The sequence below is a fragment of the Rhinolophus ferrumequinum genome, chromosome 3 (assembly GCF_004115265.2).
Source record: "Rhinolophus ferrumequinum isolate MPI-CBG mRhiFer1 chromosome 3, mRhiFer1_v1.p, whole genome shotgun sequence".
Classification (NCBI taxonomy): domain Eukaryota; kingdom Metazoa; phylum Chordata; class Mammalia; order Chiroptera; family Rhinolophidae; genus Rhinolophus; species Rhinolophus ferrumequinum.
In genome coordinates, this window is record NC_046286.1 from 21,785,399 (window position 1) to 21,807,197 (window position 21,799).

The window sequence follows — 21,799 nt, forward strand, 5'->3', positions numbered from 1 at the left end:
AAAACCGTACCAGCTCCTTCAGGAAGAGTTATGTTTCAGTTTTCTACTATGATCATACTTTGATCTACTGCTAATATATGACACAAACTGAAGTTATTTCTATCATCGTAGTCTTTTTTAGGTATGAGATCCTTGAGGGTAAAAATATTTATTTCAGTGCTTTCAGTGTTTATGAGAGATTGTGATAGATAAATTAAGAATGTTCAATAAACGTTAAATTGGATTAAAAGGAAAGTGATGAGTCCAGGTCAAAAGAGGTTGATGTAGGATATTGCCTTTCACATTTTTTTTAGAGTAAATCACATTGAAACATAACATTTAACTTTGTGACCTGGTACACACACACACTATATTTGCATACACACCATATATATATATATATATATGTATATATATATATATGTGTGTGTGTGTGTGTGTGTGTGTGTGTGTGTGTGTGTGTATGTATATATATATATATATAGTACTTAACCCTTACTATGTGCAATAAACTAATATTTCCGATTATTTTTCCTATATTTTATTTTATTTTTTTTAAATACTGATCCCTGCTCACTAAATTAAGTGATTCATTAAATGACCCACAAATGTTTCTAAATGTTTGGAAACTACAAGTGTAAGGCACCAAAGACATACTTTACTGATATTATGATTTTCTAAGGCTGTCCTATTAATTTCTTAAATAATGCTGTAATATCTAATATATTCAGAGGATTTCTTAATGAAATTCCTTGGGTAATGGAAATTTCAGTTTAAAATTATGGCTCAAAGTTGCTTAAGGTTTTATGAACTAAGGGGAAAGCATTAATTTGTTAGGCATGTTATTGAAAATTGAGCATTATTTTCATTCATGTTTACTAGCCTATCACATTATAAACAACGTTGGTAATAAACACAACAGGTTAAGGTTTAGATATAAGTGCTGAAAATATATTGCCCTCAATTTGTAGATAATTCAAACAAGCAATGATTAAATTACTTTCATCATTTTTAAAATATTAAAAAAATTTTTTTTACAGTTGATATACAACACTATATAGCTTTCAAGTGTAGTACATAGTGATTAGGCATTTATATAACTTACAAAGTGATCACTCCAATAAATCCTGTACCCATCTGACACCATCATAGTTATTACAATATTATTGACTATATTCCCCATGCTATACTTTACATCCCCATGACTATTTTGTAACTACTAATTTGTACTTCTTAATAGCTTCCCCTTTTTATGCAGTTTTCCTAACCCCCTACCCATATGGCAACCACCAAAATGTTTTCTGTATCTATGAGTTTGTTTCTGTTTTGTTTGTTTATTTATTTTTAAATATTTTTACATATAAACGACATCATATGCATTTGTCTTGGTCTCACTTACTCCACTCAGCACAATGCCCTCTAGGTCAATCCATGTTGTTGCAGATGGCAAGATTTCATTCTTTTTTGTGGCCGAGTAGTATTCCATTGTGTATATGTACCATTTCGTTATCCATTCATCTATTGATGGACACTTAAGTTTCTTTGAATCTTGGCCATTGAAAATAATGCTGCAAGGAACATACAGATACATACATCCTTTCAAATTAGTGTTTTGGGTTTCTTGATATAAATACCCAGAAGGAATTACTGGGTCCTTCTTTGTCTCTTGTTTTAAAGTCTATTTTGTCTGATTTGTATTTCTAACCTAGGATTTTTTTTTTTTTCCATTTTCATGAAATACCTTTTTCCATCCCTTTCCTTTCCATCTGTGGATGCTTTTAGATTTGAGGTGAGGCTCTTGTAAATAGCATATGTAAGGGACTTCTTGTTTTATCCATTCAGCCACACTATGTTTCTGGGTTGGAACATTTAATCCATTTACATTTAAAGTAATTGTCGATAGATATGTAATTATTGCCATTTTATTATTCATATTTTTGATATTTTTTCCTTCTTTTTAAAGAAGTCCCTTTAATATTTCTTGTAATATTGTTTTGTTGGTGATGCACTCCTTTAGCTTTCTTTTTCTTTGGTCTGGGAGCTCTTTGTAGCTCCTTCAATTCTAAATGATAGCTTTGCTGGATAGAATAATCTTGGCTGTAGGTCCTTTCTTTTCATTACTTTGAATACTTTGTGCTCCTTCTGGTCTGCAAAGTTTCTATTGAGAAATCAGCTGACAGTCTTATGGGAGCTCCTTTGTAGATAACTGACTGCTTTTCTCTTGATTCCTTTAAGAGTCTCTCTTTGTCTTTAAACTTTGGCAATTTAATTATGATGTGTCTTGGTGTGGGTTCTTTGGGTTCATTTTGTTTGGGACTCTCTGCCCTTCCTGGGCTTGTATGTCTATTTCCTTCACTAGATTAGGGAAGATTTCTGTCATTATTTCTTCAAATAAGTTTTCAATTCCTTACTTTCTCTCTTCTCCTTCTGGTACCCCTATGATGTGAATGTTGGCACACTTGATGTTGTCCCAGAGGCTCCTTCAACTATCCTCATTGTTTGGATTATTTTTCTTTTTGCTATTCAGAATGGCTGTTTTGTGCTACTTTATCTTCCAAATCACTGATTCGATCCTCTGCTTCATCTAATCTGGTGTTGATTCCCTCTAATGTATTCCTTATTTCAGTTATTATATCTTCAGATCTAATTGGTTCTTTTTTATGTTTTCTGTTTCCATTTTTATGTTTCCTGTCTCTTTGTTGAAGTTCTCCCTGAGATCATTGGGCATCCCTATAACCAGTGTTTTGAACTCTGCATCTGGTAGATTGCTTGTCTCCATTTTAATTAGTTCTTTTTCTGGAGCTTCGTTCCATTCTTTTGTTTAGGACATGTTTATTTGCCTCCTCATTTTGACTGCCTCTCTGTTTTTGTTTCTACATATTAGGTAGAGCTGCTTTATCTCTTGGTCTTGGTAGAGTAGCCTTATGTAGTAGGTGTCCTATGTGGCCCAGTGGTACATTCTACTTGGTCATCTGAGCTGGGAGCTCCACGTGTGTCCCCAGTGTGGGTTGTGTATTCTCTCCTTTAGCAGTTGAGCCTTGATCACTGTAGGAATGTCAGTGGGAGGGATAGACCCACAGGCTGTTTGGTTATGAGGATGAGCCATGACTACTGTGGAGGAGCTGTTCTGCAGGAGCTGACTCTGTGGAGTAGGATTCACTTTATTGGGGCTGTGGGGTCTGCCGTCTGCCCTTTGAGTGTGTCATTTGTGGAAGTTGGCATTTTTGTGTGGTCTGAAGTTAGCCACTGGGTGTAAGGTTTTAAGGCCTATTGGGAGGAGGTCTGGTGCAGGCAAGGTCAGCCAGTGACTGTGCCCTGCCCTGCCTGTGCTCTGTAACTCATACTCACTTGGTATGAGTTACAAAGTGATCTGCAGATGGTTGCTACTTGTGCTAGCCTTAGAGATGTCTGAGAGAGGATAAACTGTATACTGAGACTGGCTGCTGCTAGTACCAGGTTTGGGACTGCTTAGTAAAAGGTACAGGGCTCAGTGAGGCCAGATGCTGCTTCTTTGAGGTTTGTGAATCTTTGAGAGATTTTAGAAATGTCCTCAGAATGAGCCAAAACAAACTGTTTGTATAGAGAAGTCACTGGAAGTAGCTTGGGTGGGCTCGCAAGTTGGATTGGGCAAGGTCTTGGGGAATCACCAGGCCAGGGTGAATAAATGGTGTTAGCCAGGCTGATTGAGACTCAGATAATGTGCCTGCCTGCACCTGTAGGCTGGGTGTGGGAAAGACTCAACAAAGGAACATTGACTTCTACCAGTCCTTCTTTCTGGAAGAACTCTGACTCTCCAGCCCTTGTCGTGAAGCCAGAAAATTGAGTTCCTCCCCATATGACCTTGGCACCCTTTGAGCTGCTGCCCCAGAGCTGGAGCTCAGAGTGAGTGAGTCTTGTCAGTGAGGAAGTCCATGCATGGGCCTTTTAAGAGGAGCACCTTGAGATCTAGCCACACTCTATCACTCAGCCACAATCTCCACTGATTTTCACAGTCAGAAGTATGGGAACTTCTCTTCCCAGCACCAGGACCCGAGGCTGGAGAACCTGGTGTGGGCTGGGACCCCTCACTACTCAGGGGGGAATTTCCAAATCTGAGATATCCCTCCTGATGTTTAACTGCTACATGTGGGTTTGGGATCAGCCCATTCTGAGTCTCTGCCCCTCCTGCCAGCCCCGAGGTGGCTTCTTCAATATGCCCTTAGTTATAGGGCTTCTGTTCAGCTAGACTTCAGATGATTCTCAGTGATGTCTGTCTTATAGTTTAGTTGTAATTTTGATGTCTCATCTTTCTCATTTTTCATTTCCTATCATCTCATGAAAATTTTGTTATCTTCACATTTCAATATTAGATTTTGAAAACAAATCTTCTTTTACTATGTAAGAGCACAGAATATATCTCTAGAAAAATATGCACTTTTTTGTTATCTAATTTCACATCTATTTAATTTATATTACATTATTTTTTTATATTAGTTTTAGGTGTACAAAACAATGTAATAATTAGACATTTATACCACTCACAAAGTGATAACTTCCTTCCCCCATCTACTACCCCTCTGACTATGTATAGCTGCTACAATTCCACTGACTCTATTCTGTATGCTGTACTCCATTAATAACTAAGATTATTGCATACTTAACCCAAATTAACTCATTAACATATGATAGGATATTTTAATATTTATATAAAATATTTCAATAAATTTTAATAAAATTAATTAGCACTGGTGTAATCTTTTAAAATATATCTATTTCATTCTCAATATTTCATGCCATTATTAGTGAAATATAAGTTACATCTTTTTATATCGTCAACTTCTTTTCAAATCAAAATTATAAATAAAGCATGTTACCCTTTTGAATCTATAAGTACAATTCTGTACATTCAAGCTCTTTTCAATAATACATTTTAATGACATTTAAAAGAAATTACAGATATTGGCCTTATTACCACTTAATCCCTTCACAGTATATAAAAATTTCATATTCTTAAGTTTAGTCTATATTGATATAGCCTCAAGTTCCTCATATGAGTTATTACAATAATTGAAATAGACCTCATTTAGGAAGAGTGTCTTATATGCTTCTCTACTAGAATAATCAATAATGTATCACTTATATAAAGGATATCTACCTTATATAAAGAATATTAATAGTTTAAATTTTGTGAGATTTGCTTCTGTATAATTTCAGAAATATAAACATGTGTTTATAAAGGTGATATTGCATAACCTGTACATATTTTTCTCTTTCATTTGTAAGATAGATGGACAGCTCAGAACTACAGTCAATTCTGGGGAATGACTTTAGAAGAAGGTTTCAAATATCGTCTTGGCACCTTGCCACCCAGCCCCATGCTTCTGAGTATGAATGAAGTGACAGTAAGTGTTTTCTCTGTTTGACTCATTAATGTGTGTGTGTTTGTATAGGTGTGTTCATATGTGTATTTAAAACAATTTTAAATAACTGAAATAGTGAGTTTTGAGCTTTCAGAGTTGTAATTTTGTCATAAACATTAAAAAATTTGTTGTTATATCCCTCAAAATTTCATGTAGACTTTGAAAGTTTTCACTCATGTCAGTTAGATATAGTCTCCTATCTTCAAAAACAATTGCGTGTTCATTTACATTGCTAATAATTTCATAGAAGTTCATGTTTCTGATCATTGGCTGTTCGGTGACCCAATGCTTAAGCAAGTCATTAGTTGTCCTTATTTTTCTTTTTGAAAGTAAGCACAACTTTTTTGTGAATTGATCAAAACGAGAGTTTTGGTGTCTCTTGGAATACCCGATATCACATGAGGATAAAATAAATGCCAGTAAGTACAGACGTGTATGGTATGATGATTAATAAAGTTTTATCCTCAAAAAATCCTCTAACTTTCCTTTAAAAGAACATCTTCAAATTTTGCCTGATTTTCTGGCAAATTCCTTTGTGATATGGCTACACTTCTTATTACTCATGTTTTTTGCTCTATTGTATTGGTTTTCCCTAGTTTGCACCATTATATTGATCATTTTTAAGATGTGTTATCATCTGATAATAGGTATCTTGTGTGAAGAGGCTTCTATCCCTATAGCTATCACAAACCTCTAACTCTTTGAGCTTCCGTGTTACCACCCGAAATGTACGGTGTCTCTCAGGCACATACACTTTCCAGTTGACATGTTGCTTATATTCAAGGTCCTTTAACAAATGCCTAGGGCAGAACTCAGCTCCTAGGCTGCTGGAGTGCAGCCTCTTCACTCTGCAATGAAGATAATCAGGTTCTGGCTGCCAGGAAGCTCTCATCTCAGAGCAAGCAGCGCTATTTGCTCCTGGGTAAACTGTAAATCCACAGGTTTCTCATTAAACATTTAATGTGCTTAGCTTTTTTGAGATTTAATCCCCTCAGTTATTCCAATTCGAATCGCACTAGTAGGGCCTTCTAAATTATAACTATTATCAGAAAAGATAATAATAGCTGCCATTTATTGAGTGGTTGCGTGTTGAGCCCTCTTATAAGCACTTTGATACCTCATCTCATCTAATTCCCACAGCAGCTTGATGCAGTGGGTACTGGAATTATCCACATTTTAAAGACAAGAAAATGGCAATTGAGAGAGGAGAAGTCACATTGAGATAGAGAGAAGTGAAAAGCCACCACAGAATCACTTAAATTGCAGAGCCTAGACATCTTAAAAGATCCGTCCCCCCAAAATAGTCCTTAGAGTTGTAGTAGAACAAGTTAGCTTTGGCCCATTCATGTTCAAAATAGCAAAATGCCCTTTTATCTTTGAACCAGAGCTAACTTTGTACGATGGTCAGTTTAGATGTATTTTGGGGTCTTTCCTACAATCAATAAGATATGAACTCTTTAGAGGTGTGGCTCAGATTCATGGATTTTAGTGACCTAACTGTATGATCAATTGGAAGAGTTAAAAATTTTTTTTTCTGGCTGTTTCCCCCCCTCCCCCATTTTTGTCCTCATCTGGAAAAAAAGAGGCAGAATTGTTCAAGAAAATAATACATTTATCAGGATTGCTCTTTCCCTTGCTTTTATTGAGGGGCCCAGTCCCCCAAATACTTGTTTGGGTGTTTATAGACATTTGCTCTGGATTATTTCTAATATTTCCTTTTTAGGTTTTAGTTTTGGCAACTTGGAATATTTTATATTCTAAAGAAAGTGAGGTTCATTTCTTTCCCAAGTTGCCACTCAAAATAACACAGAAAAGGAAATCTAATTCTAAATCATTATTGGCTGCTGGGATTTGTTTGCATAATAGTCACTATGGTGATATTTAAATGAAAAATCTTAATGATTAGTACTTTGGAAGAATTTAAATTGCCTAATGCTATGAATTAATATAATACAGTTGCCTAGTAATTCCAAGAAAGCAATAAGGAACATTCGGCTGATCTGTTAGAGTTCCATTACCCACTTATGACGAAGGCAAGGAAATAGCTTATTTCTAGGGCACAGTAGCTTGAGGATCAAGGGCCTTTCAAAAGTTTCTAAGTGCTGGCATTGTACTAATATCTGGTCAGATATAAGAAAATTAGAAATATAGTAAGTACTTCTAGGAAGAACATGAGATGAATATGAATTAAGCCACTCTGGTAGCTACAGGAAGAGCTGAAAAATTGGTTAATTTTTCACCTGGTGACTACATGAAAATATCGTGATACATCAAGTTGCCTCTGAGTACATTGAAAATAAATTATTTGTTTGTGGGTGTGCTTCTGCAAACTCCCCCCACCCCACTTTTTCCCAATTTTGAAATACAGTTTTCAACACAGGATGGTCTCTATGTACAGGTAAGGTAGGCCGTTGCCAACATTGATACTAATTTTGCTAAGAAACTCCACTGTACCCCCATCCCAAAACAAGTCTCTTGCTCACATTACCTAGACAGAAGTTGGGTTTCACAGAATTCTTTGTCCTGGGTAGGAAAGATGAGACATGAGTTGTCCCTAGTTCCTGGGGGGATGCTTTTCTCTTCCCTGGCTTGTTTCCTGCTTCATTCCTTGGCTTCACTCACTATTCCCAGAATGTGTTTGCTGAGGATGAGTCAGACGAAAATCCATAGGTGTTGTATAAAGAGTTCCATGATCATTTAAATGTGAAAAGTCTGTTTAATCTATATGAATTCATTTAATTCAAATGAATTTTTGTAGCGTATGATTCGTAACAATGAGGAATAATAATAAGTTGATAGTGGAGGACTGGAAAGGCAACTTAAAGATTTTCCTGGTTAGCATTCCTAAATGAGGGCAGACAAAAGGAAACATAAACTTATTGTTTCCTCTTGGTACAAGCAGAGTGGATGAAAGGAAATAAAAAAGGGACGGGGGAGAAAAAAGGCTGAGAGAGACCGTGCTTTGACCCTGTAGCTTCTTACTGTGTACAAAGACTCATTTCTCCCACTTTAGGATTTTGTCCTGTGCCAGGTCAACAAATGCTGCTGATCAATTCATGTTTAACTTTTTCCTGAAAGTGTTATCTTGAGATTGTTCAAAGGCATGCCTTGATTGCACAGCTCTGCTCCAAATTGTTCTACGCTAAAGATGTTAAGATGATTGGATGAAGCAACCATTCTCTGTCAGTACATTGAAACATTGCATGCTACATGTATAGACTCACAAAGGGACTGATTGGAAGCTGGCCTTTAGAAGAACTATAGTTCCCCACAGAACTTTAAATTCTGCTCATTGAGCCTTTGGTCTCCTCATGGAACAAAACAGGTGAGAGCATGGTTTAAACCTTGTTTCCATATTTCTCAACATTTGTTCCATGGGCTGCCAAACTTGCAAGATTGTGAATAAAGGTGTCCCATCTGTGATCAAATAGATTTGTGAAATGGTACATCATCTCTTCCTTCTGAAGAGTCACACGATTCATTATCTATTGGACACACTAAGAACCATTATTCCATTAACATTTTTTCAGCCTGTGTCTCCTAAATTCATGGGATCAGAGAACTTTTTTTTTTTTTATGATTGTTAATACTCCTCAGGATTTGGCTCTACAGAGCACACTGTAGGTAGGAAATGCTAACTTAAGCTAAAATATTAAAATAAGGGTGCTGGAGGAAAAAGTATATTTAGGGAAAAATAGGATTTTCTCAGTGTCTCAGAAAGAAAACAATAAAGACAATAAGTTATGACTGTATGCAAAACTGGTACTGACTGAAGTTCCTTTGAGCCAGCAGAAATAATACAATTGAAGTCTATTAATAGGCCCGTGTCGGCCAGTGAGTTTACCCATGTGGCACCATCCCACATACGATGGGAATGAGCATGCGTCAACCTGGCTTCTCATTTCCTCAGTTTCCTTCTCTGTGAAATGGAGATAGCAGTAGAGCCTAGTTCATAAGGTTGTAATAAGTCCATAAAATGCTGAATGAGACATGCTTAGAATAGTATTCAGAATATAATAAAGCATAAAAAAAATATTATTACATAATATATAAAGTTGTTCCTTCTCCCTGGATTAACCTTGGGAGAAGAGCGGGGTTCTGAAACAGGTAAATTCTGTAAGGACTAAATTATCCAAAGCTTCATCATTTACAGCATTTTATTTCATAAGGAAAGGTGTAGCTCTGGATTTATTGCCCCTGTTGGAGTTTGCATATTTCTGGTGAATCTGAAAGTTCTACTATCTATGCTCCTAAATCAAATCAAATCATATCAAATCAAATCTAATCAACAACTCTACCTGATTGTTTTTCCAGACATACTGTTCAAGTGTTTTTGAATTTGGGAAATAACTTCAAAAAGCTTCTCTGTGTTATAGCCTATTATAAATATTGCAATATTTTGAATGAAACATTCTATTTTCAAATACAAATGGGGGAAATTAAGAGTTCATTTCTGTACTCAGCTCAGTTAAAAAAAAAATTTTTTTAAAGTTTTGTTGTTGATTCCCCAGGGAGAACAATAAAATTAACAAAAGCTATTACAGGTAAATATCATATCTAAGGTGAAACTATTTGGAAACTTAGAACATTAATAAGCCTGGAAAAATATTTAAAACCTGTAGCTGTACTACAGTATATGGAATGAGATTGGTGTATGTAAAACTGCTCTAAAATTTTTTTGTCAGTCTCATAGCTTATTAGTACATCTTTTCTCAGTCACTCTATATAAATGGCTTTAGTTTGTGTTAGCTACCGGCAGCATTACTAACATAGGAAAAACGCTTTTCTTTCCTATGGTTTGTTGGAAGTGAAATAAAGTAAAATAATATTTTATGTATTATATAATAACTTCTAAAGCCGTCAATCATTGAGGTGAAAAATGAAAATTTATTTAATAATCTGGATACTTTATTATTGTTTAAGTAACACAGTATTTGATTGACTGGATTTATTTTCTAGTCATTAGTTATAAAAGGAAGAATTTGTTTTTTTCCTTTCTGAAATATATTTCAATGATAGCAAAAACTAAGGGAGGGATGAGAAGTAGCTTTGGAAAAAAAATCAAAGTGAATTATTATCAAGTTTAGATTTTATGCCTCACGGGTTATTGACATTTTTTATTTGATTAGGAATAACCCTGCCTGAACAAACATCTTCTACTTGATTCCAATGTTTGTCACCTGTGTAAACAGAAGCTTCTGTAGAAACTAAAACACAGACTAGGAAAGTGGAAAACCCAGTTATATAGTTATGGTCTTCATACAATATTGAACAAAAATGACTAGTTTTCCTGTAAAATTGATGTTCAGCTCCCACATACATAACATATGGCAAATGGCATCAGGATTTTGTAATTATTTTATAAAATACAGTAGGTGTCAATGATGCTGAGGAAGAGGGTATGGCCAGATGTCATGGTAGAGTCTGTTTAAGTATATATTTCCCTCAGCTGACCTCAGAATCTTCTCTTCTGTGTATGTGAAGATCCAGGGACAGAATAGGATGCCAGAGACATCCTTGCTGACTCTGAATTAAGAGTTTTAAAATTCAAAGAGCACCAAAGCATTTACTTCTGTCTCCCCAAGTCTCTGTCTTTTCTTTTATCCCCTCCTTCTCAGAATGCAACCCCAGACCCATCATTCAGTAAACCTGCAATAAAATATGCACCCGGCCTCACTCCTTATTTTGCTGAACTTGTAGCAGAATAAATGTCTTATCTCTCAAATCAATTTCTGAGTTTTCAGTTTCATTTTTTATACTTAGTCACAGTTTGATGCATAACACTGTGATATAACTGAATGACTTGAGCAACACCGTGGGGCTGAATTGATCACCACAAGACAAATCTTCAAAAGGAAATGTGAAAATTCATTTCCCCCTGGCTATCAACATATATTCGGGGCTGTTAAGTCAATTCTTGAAGTGATTTGGTGTGTTGATATAACAGGCATCTACTCTCGGGCTTCCCTAAGCCTGGTTCTATATAGTCCATACTATAGTTTTTTCCCAAGTCTATTCCATGAAACACTAGTCCTTTGATCTGCCTCACAATAAAAATGATGTGAAAGAAATTAAAACACTTTGCATTGGGTCATGGATATTTAAAATCATGAACATTCTTTTCATTTCTTATCACTGCACAATGCTTAGGTAGTTTATAAAAAATTTTGCCGTGAGGACAAAAATCTAATTTTCAAAACCAGTGTTTCTCAAAACTTTTTGATAAATTAACTCCTTCTTTTGTAATTATCTATTACAATGCCTCAAAAGTAGTGTTCTAAGAAACTCATTTTAGGAAATAATTGCAGTTCACCAACTTTTAGATGCATATTTTCTTCAATTTTTTACCCATTGAAATTGGGATGCTTCTTACGTTTGATGATGTCCTGGGTTAAATGAATAAGATAATGCCCTAGCAGCTTTCCTGTGAGTTATGTGTTAGTTATGATTAAGCTCATCTTAGAGTGACAAATATCCAAAATAATAATGGTTTAAATAACATAGAAATTGATTTCTTAGCAACAGATCTATAGGTGGGTGGTCCTTTAGCAGGATTGCATTTCGTGGTGTTGGATACTCAGGTTTCTTCCTCCTAGTTCCATTTTGCAGAGCCTTCAATCCAAGACCATATAATGGTTCAAGAAGGCTGCTCCCTGTCAATCTGTAATACCCAAATTCCTGCCAGCAATAAAAGAAAACAAAAAATCAATAAAAACAAGTAAAACTAAAGTGCCAGTCTCTTAAGGAAAGTTCTCAGAAGCTTCCAGTGACGCTTCTGCTTACACCCCAAAGACCACAACTTCGTACTATGGCCACAGCTAGTAGCCACGGTGAGGCTGGGGAATGCGGTCATTTTCCTCAGGTGGTATGTACCGAGCTAAAATTGTTTTTACTGTGAATCAAGGAAAAGTCTATGAAAAGGGGAAAATGGGAAGGACTGGAGAAGAACTACCATGTTTCCCTGAAAGTAAGAACAGGTCTTATATTAATTTTTGCTCCAAAAGACACATTAGGGCTTATGTTCAAGGGATGTCATCCTGAAAAATCATACTAGGGCTTATTTTCCCGTTAGGTCTTATTTTCGGGGAAACATGATAGCACTACTTGCTATAGAATGATCAATAAAAATTGATATTTACAAGAAGTAGATCATTAAAAAAATTACTCTAGAAATAGAAACTAGAGAAATATCAAAGCATAACTCTTTCAGAGTTAAGACATGAAGGCAAATATTATTAAAGATGAAAGATTCATTTTGCCATTAGCAACCAGAAAATTAGCCCTTTCTTCTCCAACACCAAATAGTTTAAAAGAAGTTTTTTGGTATTCATGGCTTTGGATTGTGAAGGTCAGAACAGAATGATATTCTCTGTTGCCTTCCTTTGAGTTTCAGGTCACTCTGATTATTCAAATTTAAGTGGGGGAAAGTAAAACTGGAGATAGAGGGTATGATTCATATAGTGGATATTGTGTAAATATGGGCTCATAGTAAGACTGTCCAGAATTTGATTAGCTTGTTCTCAAGCTGCTCTGTGGTTGTTTGCATTACTCTTTCAGAGGTTTTGATGGAATTAAATACAGGAATTACTGTAAAGAAATTCCCCAGTGTTCACCGTTGCATTTCATTCTTTTATTTGATCACAATATCTTTAATCTCTAATTTCTAAATAGAAATATTGAAGTAGAGAGACTATTCAAATTTAACCTCAAATTTGACTACTGTTAATTTGGAAATGTAATTAAATTATGAATGAATTTTTTTAACATTATAATTAAAAGAATTAAAAATGCCCATATGTAATAGTGTAAATCTTTTTAAAATATAAATTTCTAACTTTTTAAGCCACTGTTATTTTGGAATTTCTGTCACTCTCAGCTGATCCTCTTGATTCTTTTGCTTTATTAAACTATACTTTGCCCACCCCCACACAAAAAAAAAGGAAAAGAAGTATGATTCATTGAAGCCAGACTTCTATACCTATTCGAAAAGCTGTTATTTTGTGATGCTTACCTTTATTTATAAGCTATTAAAAAACACTTCACAAGGGAATACAGTAATTATATAATTGTGGGGTATATAATTTGGTTTGCAATCAGTATATCAGATTATCTGATATCATAAGGTAAATAAAATTGCAAACTAATGTATGCCCATTGGGCCTCAAAACCTATGGGGTTGTTTTTAAGGAAAGCAATATTAAATAAGTGGGAAAAATCTTGAAAGATGTAATAGGTGAACTTCATGAATTGATCTGGGTTGGTAAATATGTTTTCAATGAAAATGTTGTTTTGCTTGTTGTTACTCTATTGCCTTATCTTATTGAGGATTAGCCATCTATATTTATTTTTATTTTTGAATACTAAGTCATAAATGCAACAAATGCATGATGATATTATAATTTAGCTTAATATGCCCACACAGGAAAAACTTGTTTTTTAAAGAGATGAAATCTACCAGGTAGATATATATCTCCTCAATATTATCAGATATTTTTTAAATACCCCTTATATACAAAACTCTCTGGGAGGCTTTGGAATATGGATGTCAAATTCTAAATAACTCAACCTTGCTGAAATATATTTGAAGAAGTAATAGTTATATTTTTATTGCTTCAACAGAGAAGAAGGCAAATATCCTAGTTATGTTATTAAATTGCAATTATAAAGTGATAAATAACAAATGATACTTTTTTTTTTACTACATGAGGCAACTTAGTATTATAAATGCTTAAAAGCACACTTATAAGCCAATAATAAAATTGGGACGTATGAGTAATGTATGAGAAATATGTACAGTAATACCCCCTCATCTGTGGAGGATACGTTCTAAGACCGTGAATGGACACTTGAAACCGCATACAGTACTGGACTTCATATATGTTATGTTTTTCCTATACATAAATACCTGTGATAAAATTTAACCTATAAATTAGGTACAGTAAAAGATTAACAACAATAACTAGTAGTAAAATAGAACAATTTATATAACAATCTGCTGTAATAAAAGTGATGTTAATATGGTCTTTCTCTCTCTCTCTGATAACTGATCTGATAACCAAAATGGCTACTAAGTAACTAATGGGTGGTGAATGTGTTTAGCATGGAGATGCTGCACAAAGGGATGATTCACATTCTGGGTGGAGTGGAGTGGAATGGTGAAAGAAGATTGTATCATGCTACTAAGAACAGCACGCAATTTAAAATTTATGAATTGTGTATTTCTGGAATTTTCCATTTGATATTTTCGGATCATGGCTGACTGTGGGTAACTGAAACCACAGAAAGCAAAATTGCAGCTAAGGAGAGACTACTGTATATCTGTCTCAGATCTCTGAAACTATCTACTCAGAGCAGTAAATTTATTCTGTTCCAACTATTAATTTTTTCAGTATGGTCAATCTAATGGCACAAGAATCTAAGAGCACCTGGATTTCTGTATGAATCTACTAGATGTTTTCTGCACTTTTCTTCCATCATCTAAATAGCAGTGTTGTTCATAATGGAAATCAAGATTTAATAACTTTCTTATCAGTTGATAATAGTTCTTTAAATCAAAACTGAAGTCTCTCATTAAAATTCAAATGTATAAATATTTTGGAGGGATATTTTTCAAGCAGACATGTAAATTCTACATTTTCCTTTAGTCTTTAAAGCTATTATATACTTGTCAGAAGAAATTTTGTTTGCAAGATATGGCATCGGTAGCCTGACTTGTTCAATGCACAATCTTAAAACTTTTAAATAAGTAAATTTTTAGGTTTTATAGACATTTTACTTCTGTTGCAAAGTATCCACGTATTTCAGATAAATTGGGAAAATGATAGATAGAACATAGTGGTAAGATTTGTAAAACCTGTTTGTAAATCTTAATTTCAGGATTATTTCTTATTTAACTGAGAGGCCTTAGCATGTCATTTAAGTTTTAGGAGTTCAATTCCTCATTCACAAAATAGAGTGAATAATATTTGCCCTGATTATATCACATAGAGCTATTGAAAAAATAAAAGAAAATACTGAGTATTAAAACACTTTGAAAACTTTAAAACACTCTTAAAAATGATGTGTGTGTGTGTGAATATGTGAGTATGCATAGTGATAAAAATTAATAAACAGATCCTTATTTGGTTAGAGTCCTGATTATTTATGGAAGTGAAAGTTATAACTCTTTAGAATAGTTTTGGGAAAAAAACCAGGGCATTGTGTTTTAGATTTTCTGTGAGAGACGTGAACAGAGCAAGGTCTATAATGTTTAATTTGCCTTCTTGGAAAGACAGCACCTGAAACTGACTGTGTCAGGACTTACCTGGGATCTTAAGATGTAATGGTATTGTATATTTGGTATTACACACTTCCTGAAGTTCTTTTTAATCTTTGAAGATTTTATAAATATCAACCAACTTTGTCCCAGTTTTGTTTCCCAATAACGGGTATAAAATTGGTGTTCCTTGAGGCTCCAGATGTTCTAATGCATAGTTGCTACAGATGCATTCTTTCAAAATTAATTTCATATAGAATCACACACACTTTCTAATATAGGAGGGGATATAAAGTAAATATTATTTATGAGACCAAATTTAAATAACACCACATGATCTCTCACATGGATGACCAAAATTCTGATTCAAGACGACAAAAACATTGGCCAAAGTCATTGTACTGTATGGTAACACAGAATAAGCATTCTATATATTATTCTTATATTTTTGTAACTCTGTTATCATTCCTCACATTGAATTGTCATTTTTAAACATATATGGAATAGAAATCTTTATAACTAATGCTGTGCAGGGATATTATTCAGAAAACATGAATGTACAAAATAAAAAAAAAAACTGATTAACGTTATAAAAGGGCATGGCATTTTCTTATGATGGTTATTGGGATGCATTTGAGAAAATATGACACATCTGCCTCTTTTTCTTTAGGCTTCTTTACCTGCAATAACTGATCTTCCAGAGTTTTTCGTTGCTTCTTATAAATGGCCTGGATGGACTCATGGCCCATTGGATCAAAAAAATTGTGCTGCATCATGGGCATTTTCCACTGCAAGTAATAAAGTCATTTTAATTACTTCCTTATAAATTCTCTCTTTGACTCTAGATTGTGGGACAATAATTAAAAGTTTTTCAAATTTAGAATGTTTAAATATTAACATTTGATTAATTAAAGTAAAATCTTATTCTGGCCAGAAAAAGCAAGCTGAAGGTTACGTAAAAATCCATTTTACTCTGAAAATTTGTCTTTATTTGTAGGGACTAATTTTAAATAGAGTAAATCAAAAGCACAATAAATAAAAGTTGCCAAATTTTGTGTTCCCTTTGAGAGTTAAGGTCAGATAATAAGAGGAGTGTAAGGTTCCTTTTTTCATCCATAATACTGTGTTTAATATTAATATTAATATGCATATACATGCATCCATATAATTTTTATATTCTTTTCAAAAGATTTTCAAAAGTACATTAAATTAGTAAACTAATTTGATATAAAATGAGACTTCAGAACTAAATAATATTGGATTAAATGGGTTTCGTTTCATTTTAGATAAAAGCAAATACATAGATTCTGACGCTAAAGTGATATAATTGGTCTTTTAATAAGAGTACTTTCCAAATTAGTGTTGCTTTAGTTCTAAAGTGTAATGATACCTCTTTTATAGCTACTTTCATATAAGTTCACAAGTCCCATACATTAAAACTCAGATTAATGCTAAGATTTGGCCTCCACATTATCCTCAGAGGAGTGTTGGTTGTATTCCAGCAATTAAATTGAACCTAACATGATGTTGATTGGCTGCTATCAAAGATTTTCATAAAACTATGCACTAAGCTTTAAAGGTAATTCCAAAAGAGTACTTAAGAACAGTCTAAGCACTGAAAGCATTGAGAAATCAGTACACAGGCTCTTAGAGGAGACAGCTCTGCAGGGTGGCACTCCTTGGGACAGAAAAATACTGCTATCTTTGTCTAAATAGTGTTATCTAGTTTGTTCTAGAAATGATGCCAATGGCCAAGGTGACCTCTGTAGTGGCTCCCTCTGTTCCCTCTATGCTATTGCCTCCTCCGCCAGTATAAATGCTCCCTGGCTTTCTGATGTTTGTCCTCACTGCCTTAGGGATCCACAGGACCCCTTTGAGCAGTTTCAGATGGGTAGAGAGAGATTTAATCAGATAAATCATTTGTCATTTTATGTTTATGTGGTTAATATATTAGACCTCCTCGGTGATACATAAGAATTTTGTTTTAACTTTAGATTAGACCAGTATTTCTGAAGATGTCTTAGGAAAAATGTTGGTGTTGAAATGCTAAGAGTAACTTGCTGGGCGGATGGGGCAGTGTGTTTTAGTGTCCCTAGGTCACAGACGCACAGATGGCTGCAGCACAGGACTAAGCCTGGATTTGTCCCCATACGTAATTTATTTCAACACTTTCGTGGTTTCAAAGGACACAGTTTTGTATCCTGTGTATTCACTATAGCAAATCAAGCTGATGCTATTTATGTTTTTGAATGTTAAGTAAAGTATAAATTAGGTTCTTTTAAATATCTAGAAAATTTTGTCAGCAAGTAGTAGTTAAAAATAAGAAAAATGTCTTTCACAGAAGCTAAAAGCTATAAAATGGAATAAATAAGATATTAAAAGTAATATCTTATGGTATATAAATGATTATTTTAAAAAATATTAAAAATAATGTATATATGTATGTTTTAATATCTTATTTATTCCATTTTATAGCTTTTAGCTTCTTTGAAAGACATTTTTCTTATTTTAACTACTACGTCCTGACATAATTTTCTAGATATTTAAAAGAAACTAATTTATTCTTTTCTTTACTTAACATTCAAAAAATTAAATAGCATCAGCTTGATTTGCCATAGTGAATACTATATATATATTTTTTTCAGCCAAATAAAATTTGAGCAATATATCAGAAGCTGAAGAGGTAAAAGAGTTTGAAATGTTTGAAATGGTTGGAGTGACACATGCAACAAAACACATTTGGAGATAGAGTAAAATAAGCAGGGAAAATAATAGAGTGCGTCTCAGAGGTAAAGCCAAATAAAAGTTTTCAAAAAGAGAGTGGAAAACAATTTGCTGAATTGAGTCATTCTTTAATCTTCTGACCTTTTCTAAGTATTTCTAGAGAATTTGGATTAAACCTTCACTGTGATTCTGAAATGTCTGTATAAGTGCAACATATTGTATACCATTAGAATTTAAAATATTTATCCTTTTGTTGAAATCTGCAGATTCATGGGGTTGGAAGGAATCTTAGAGGTCACCTTTTTCAAGTTTTTGGTTTTTTAAAAGAGGCACAAATAAGCAAAGTGACTTAACCAAAGCCAAAAACCATGAAGTCTCAGAAATGATCCAGGAAGCCAGGTTTCTGACTCCTTGAATACTGTTTTCTTTACATTGTAAAAGTATATTCTAAGTCAAAGAATAGTTCCAATAACAGTTCAGAAATTTATATTTGATTCTGAATCTTTGTACTAAAGTTTTCTTGAGAATACCAGAGGTGGTAATGTAATGTCTTTTGCTCCTGTGAAATATATCCTAGCACAATAATTGTTGGGAATTGAGAAGGAAGTAGGAAGTTATAGACTCAACACATATTGAGCATCTAAAATGTGCCAGCATTGTACTATGGAATTGTACGTATGCTGTAGTTACATAAAAACCATGGATATACAGAAATACATAAGTAAGTGATTATTTTAAAATGAATTATTTTAGAATAATTCTAAATTAGCACTTTGCTGGCTTCCAAATACACAGGCAATTTTGATGAGTAAAAACTGCAACTTCTGAGAAAATTGGATGGATATAAGAAAGGTTATGACTTTGTTGCCTTGAATTAAGAGATTCAATATCAAGAATGGGACTATCCCAGGTATCCGATAGAAAAATATCTGTACCAAAATGGCACCCACCCCAATTTTTTTATGATCTCATTACTCATATTAGTTTATCATGGTAGTGTGATTAAAATGAAAACACGTATACTTATTTGCTACTGGTTGATTAGTTTCCCTAGTCTATTACTCTATGAAGGCAGAATTATGACACTCTTGTTTCTTGTTCATCACTGTAATTTCTAGTGCTTAGAACAGCTGTCATCTAGTAGATAGTCAATAAATATGTGTTGGGGAAAAGGATGAATTAATTAACAGCCATGGTAGGGAATTATTTAAAGAGAAGATAGAAGCTTCCTTCATAAAAGGTACATATGTATATCTGAATTCCATATCTACTAAAATAAGATTAAGATTATTATTTTCAAGTATATTATAAGCATAAAAGTGTGTATGTAGCTTTTAGATATTTTATATGGTAGATTCATATCAGTCTGCATTAGCATAAGAATAGTTTCCTGGGTAATTAAATTAGATACCAGTTTAAAAACAAAACACAAATAATTTAAACATCTACCCGAGTATTTAATAGACAATCATTAGGTATGAGTAACAGGATTTGAAACAGATACTTGGAGTCTGACTGACATTTAGAACAGTAAATATTGAGGAATTTGATGTGTTTCTACTGGCATCTGAATTTCCTGCTGAAGTTTGATTAAAACAAACAAACAGACTCTCCTTAGGTTCTGAAGTCTCACAAAATGATGGCTGTTATTTAAATATTTTCTCATTAAATTTTTTTTTAATTTCAAAATTAATGCCTGATTTTTGTAAAAATATTCAAACAGTAAAAGTATTTAATGATGTTCAAAATTACAAGTTATCATCCACTCCTCGAAGTTAACTGTTAAACATTTTCTTAAATCAAAATAAATAGAAAGACAACAACAACAACAACAACAACAAAAACAAAGAGCAAAAAAAAACAGCAAAAAACAAACCAAGGATTTAATTGTTTCCAATGTATCAGATTAACATAGATGAATTTTCAGTTAATATTTCTATGATTGGTTTTTCTAATTTCCTTAGCTTAATATATGATTAAGTGTCTTACACATAGTCGTGGATATATATCCACGTGGATATATATCCACGACTATGTGTAAGACACTGTTCTAGGTGCCGGAGATATAAATCTAAGCTATGGCCCTTGACCTCAAGGTGTCTCACTTGACAGATTTCTTAATGAAGAATTCAAATGAGCAAGACAAACAAACAAACAAAATCATAGACACAGACAGCAGTTTAGTGGTCACCAGAGAGTAAAAGGGGAGGTGGGGGAGGTAAAAGTGGGCAAGGGGGTCAAATATATGGTGATGGAAGGAGAACTGACTGTGTGGTGAACACACGATGCAATATATAAATGACATATTATAGAAATGTACACTTGAAACCTATATAATTTTACTAACCAATGTTACCCCAATAAATTTAGTAAAAATTATAAAAAAGAATTCAGGAGTATATAGAACATGAAAGAAACAAAAACTAGAAAAGTCTTTGAAGTTGATAAGACCATGGAGCAATACCAAAATTGGACAAAAATTATGACACAGTTGAATTTTTTGGCAAGATGTATTAATATTATTTCGCCTTAATTTTAAAGTACATAAAGTTCAGAAGACTGGTTTAGGGTTCAAATAAAAAGGGCTATGTAAATTATTAGAAATACCATGTGCCATTTGAAATGTTAATTAATGTTTTATTTGAAACAGGTGTAGCAGCTGACCGAATAGCAATTCAGTCCAAGGGTCGATACACAGCCAATCTATCCCCTCAGAATTTGATTTCTTGCTGTGCCAAGAACCGTCATGGATGTAACAGTGGAAGCATCGATAGGGCTTGGTGGTACCTGAGAAAACGTGGGTAAATAGCTGCCGAACATATATTTCTAGGCTTCTTATGAGTGTGACATGGGGTTAGAATAAGGAAAAATGTATATATTTCAAAACGTTTACCAAAAATCCCTAAAAAAACATATGCTACATCTATATAAATATGTGTATTATATTTAAATGTATATTACATTTGATATCTACTGAGATTATAAGCTATTGGAAACAATTCTTTAAAGAATGCATATATTCCTAGCTAAATTATTAGAAAGACTCAAATAAGCATCGTCTTCTTGTTGCTCTGAACCAAATGGCTCTACTGATCCCCTAGGAACAAATTGATTAATTCATATTACCGATAACTCTGTTGAACCTTTTGGTTACTCAGATAGATGATGAATAGATAATATCCGGTAAGAATTAGACTAAGCATCAGATGAATAAAATAAAGTAATTTACAGTTGCCTCATTCATCAATATCATTAATTGTCCCCATTTCATTTGATGAGAAGAGGCAGGTTGCATTTCCTTACTTTCATGTACTCTGATACCCTCACAGCATTCTAATAACTATGATGAGAGCTAATCTACTGACAAGCTACGTTATTCAGCTAAGGATACTGCAGCTGATAACTAGTAGTATACGAGTACATATGTTCTGCTCACCTGTTA

At 33.8% G+C, this 21,799-nt stretch overlaps 1 protein-coding gene across 4 annotated transcripts in view; it reads left to right on the forward strand.

The window, feature by feature from the left end:
- Positions 1-21,799, forward strand: part of TINAG (tubulointerstitial nephritis antigen) — an 81,397-nt gene that overhangs the window by 16,904 nt on the left and 42,694 nt on the right. For all 4 annotated transcript variants that reach the window (XR_004422642.1, XM_033102465.1, XM_033102464.1 and 1 more), the window contains 3 exons: positions 5,246-5,360; positions 16,304-16,427; positions 21,008-21,158. Coding sequence is in view for 3 of the 4 variants with exons in the window: in XM_033102465.1 (XP_032958356.1) it covers positions 5,246-5,360; positions 16,304-16,427; positions 21,008-21,158 (390 nt within the window). In the remaining variant the exon portion in view is untranslated. The remainder of the gene's footprint in view (positions 1-5,245; positions 5,361-16,303; positions 16,428-21,007; positions 21,159-21,799) is intronic.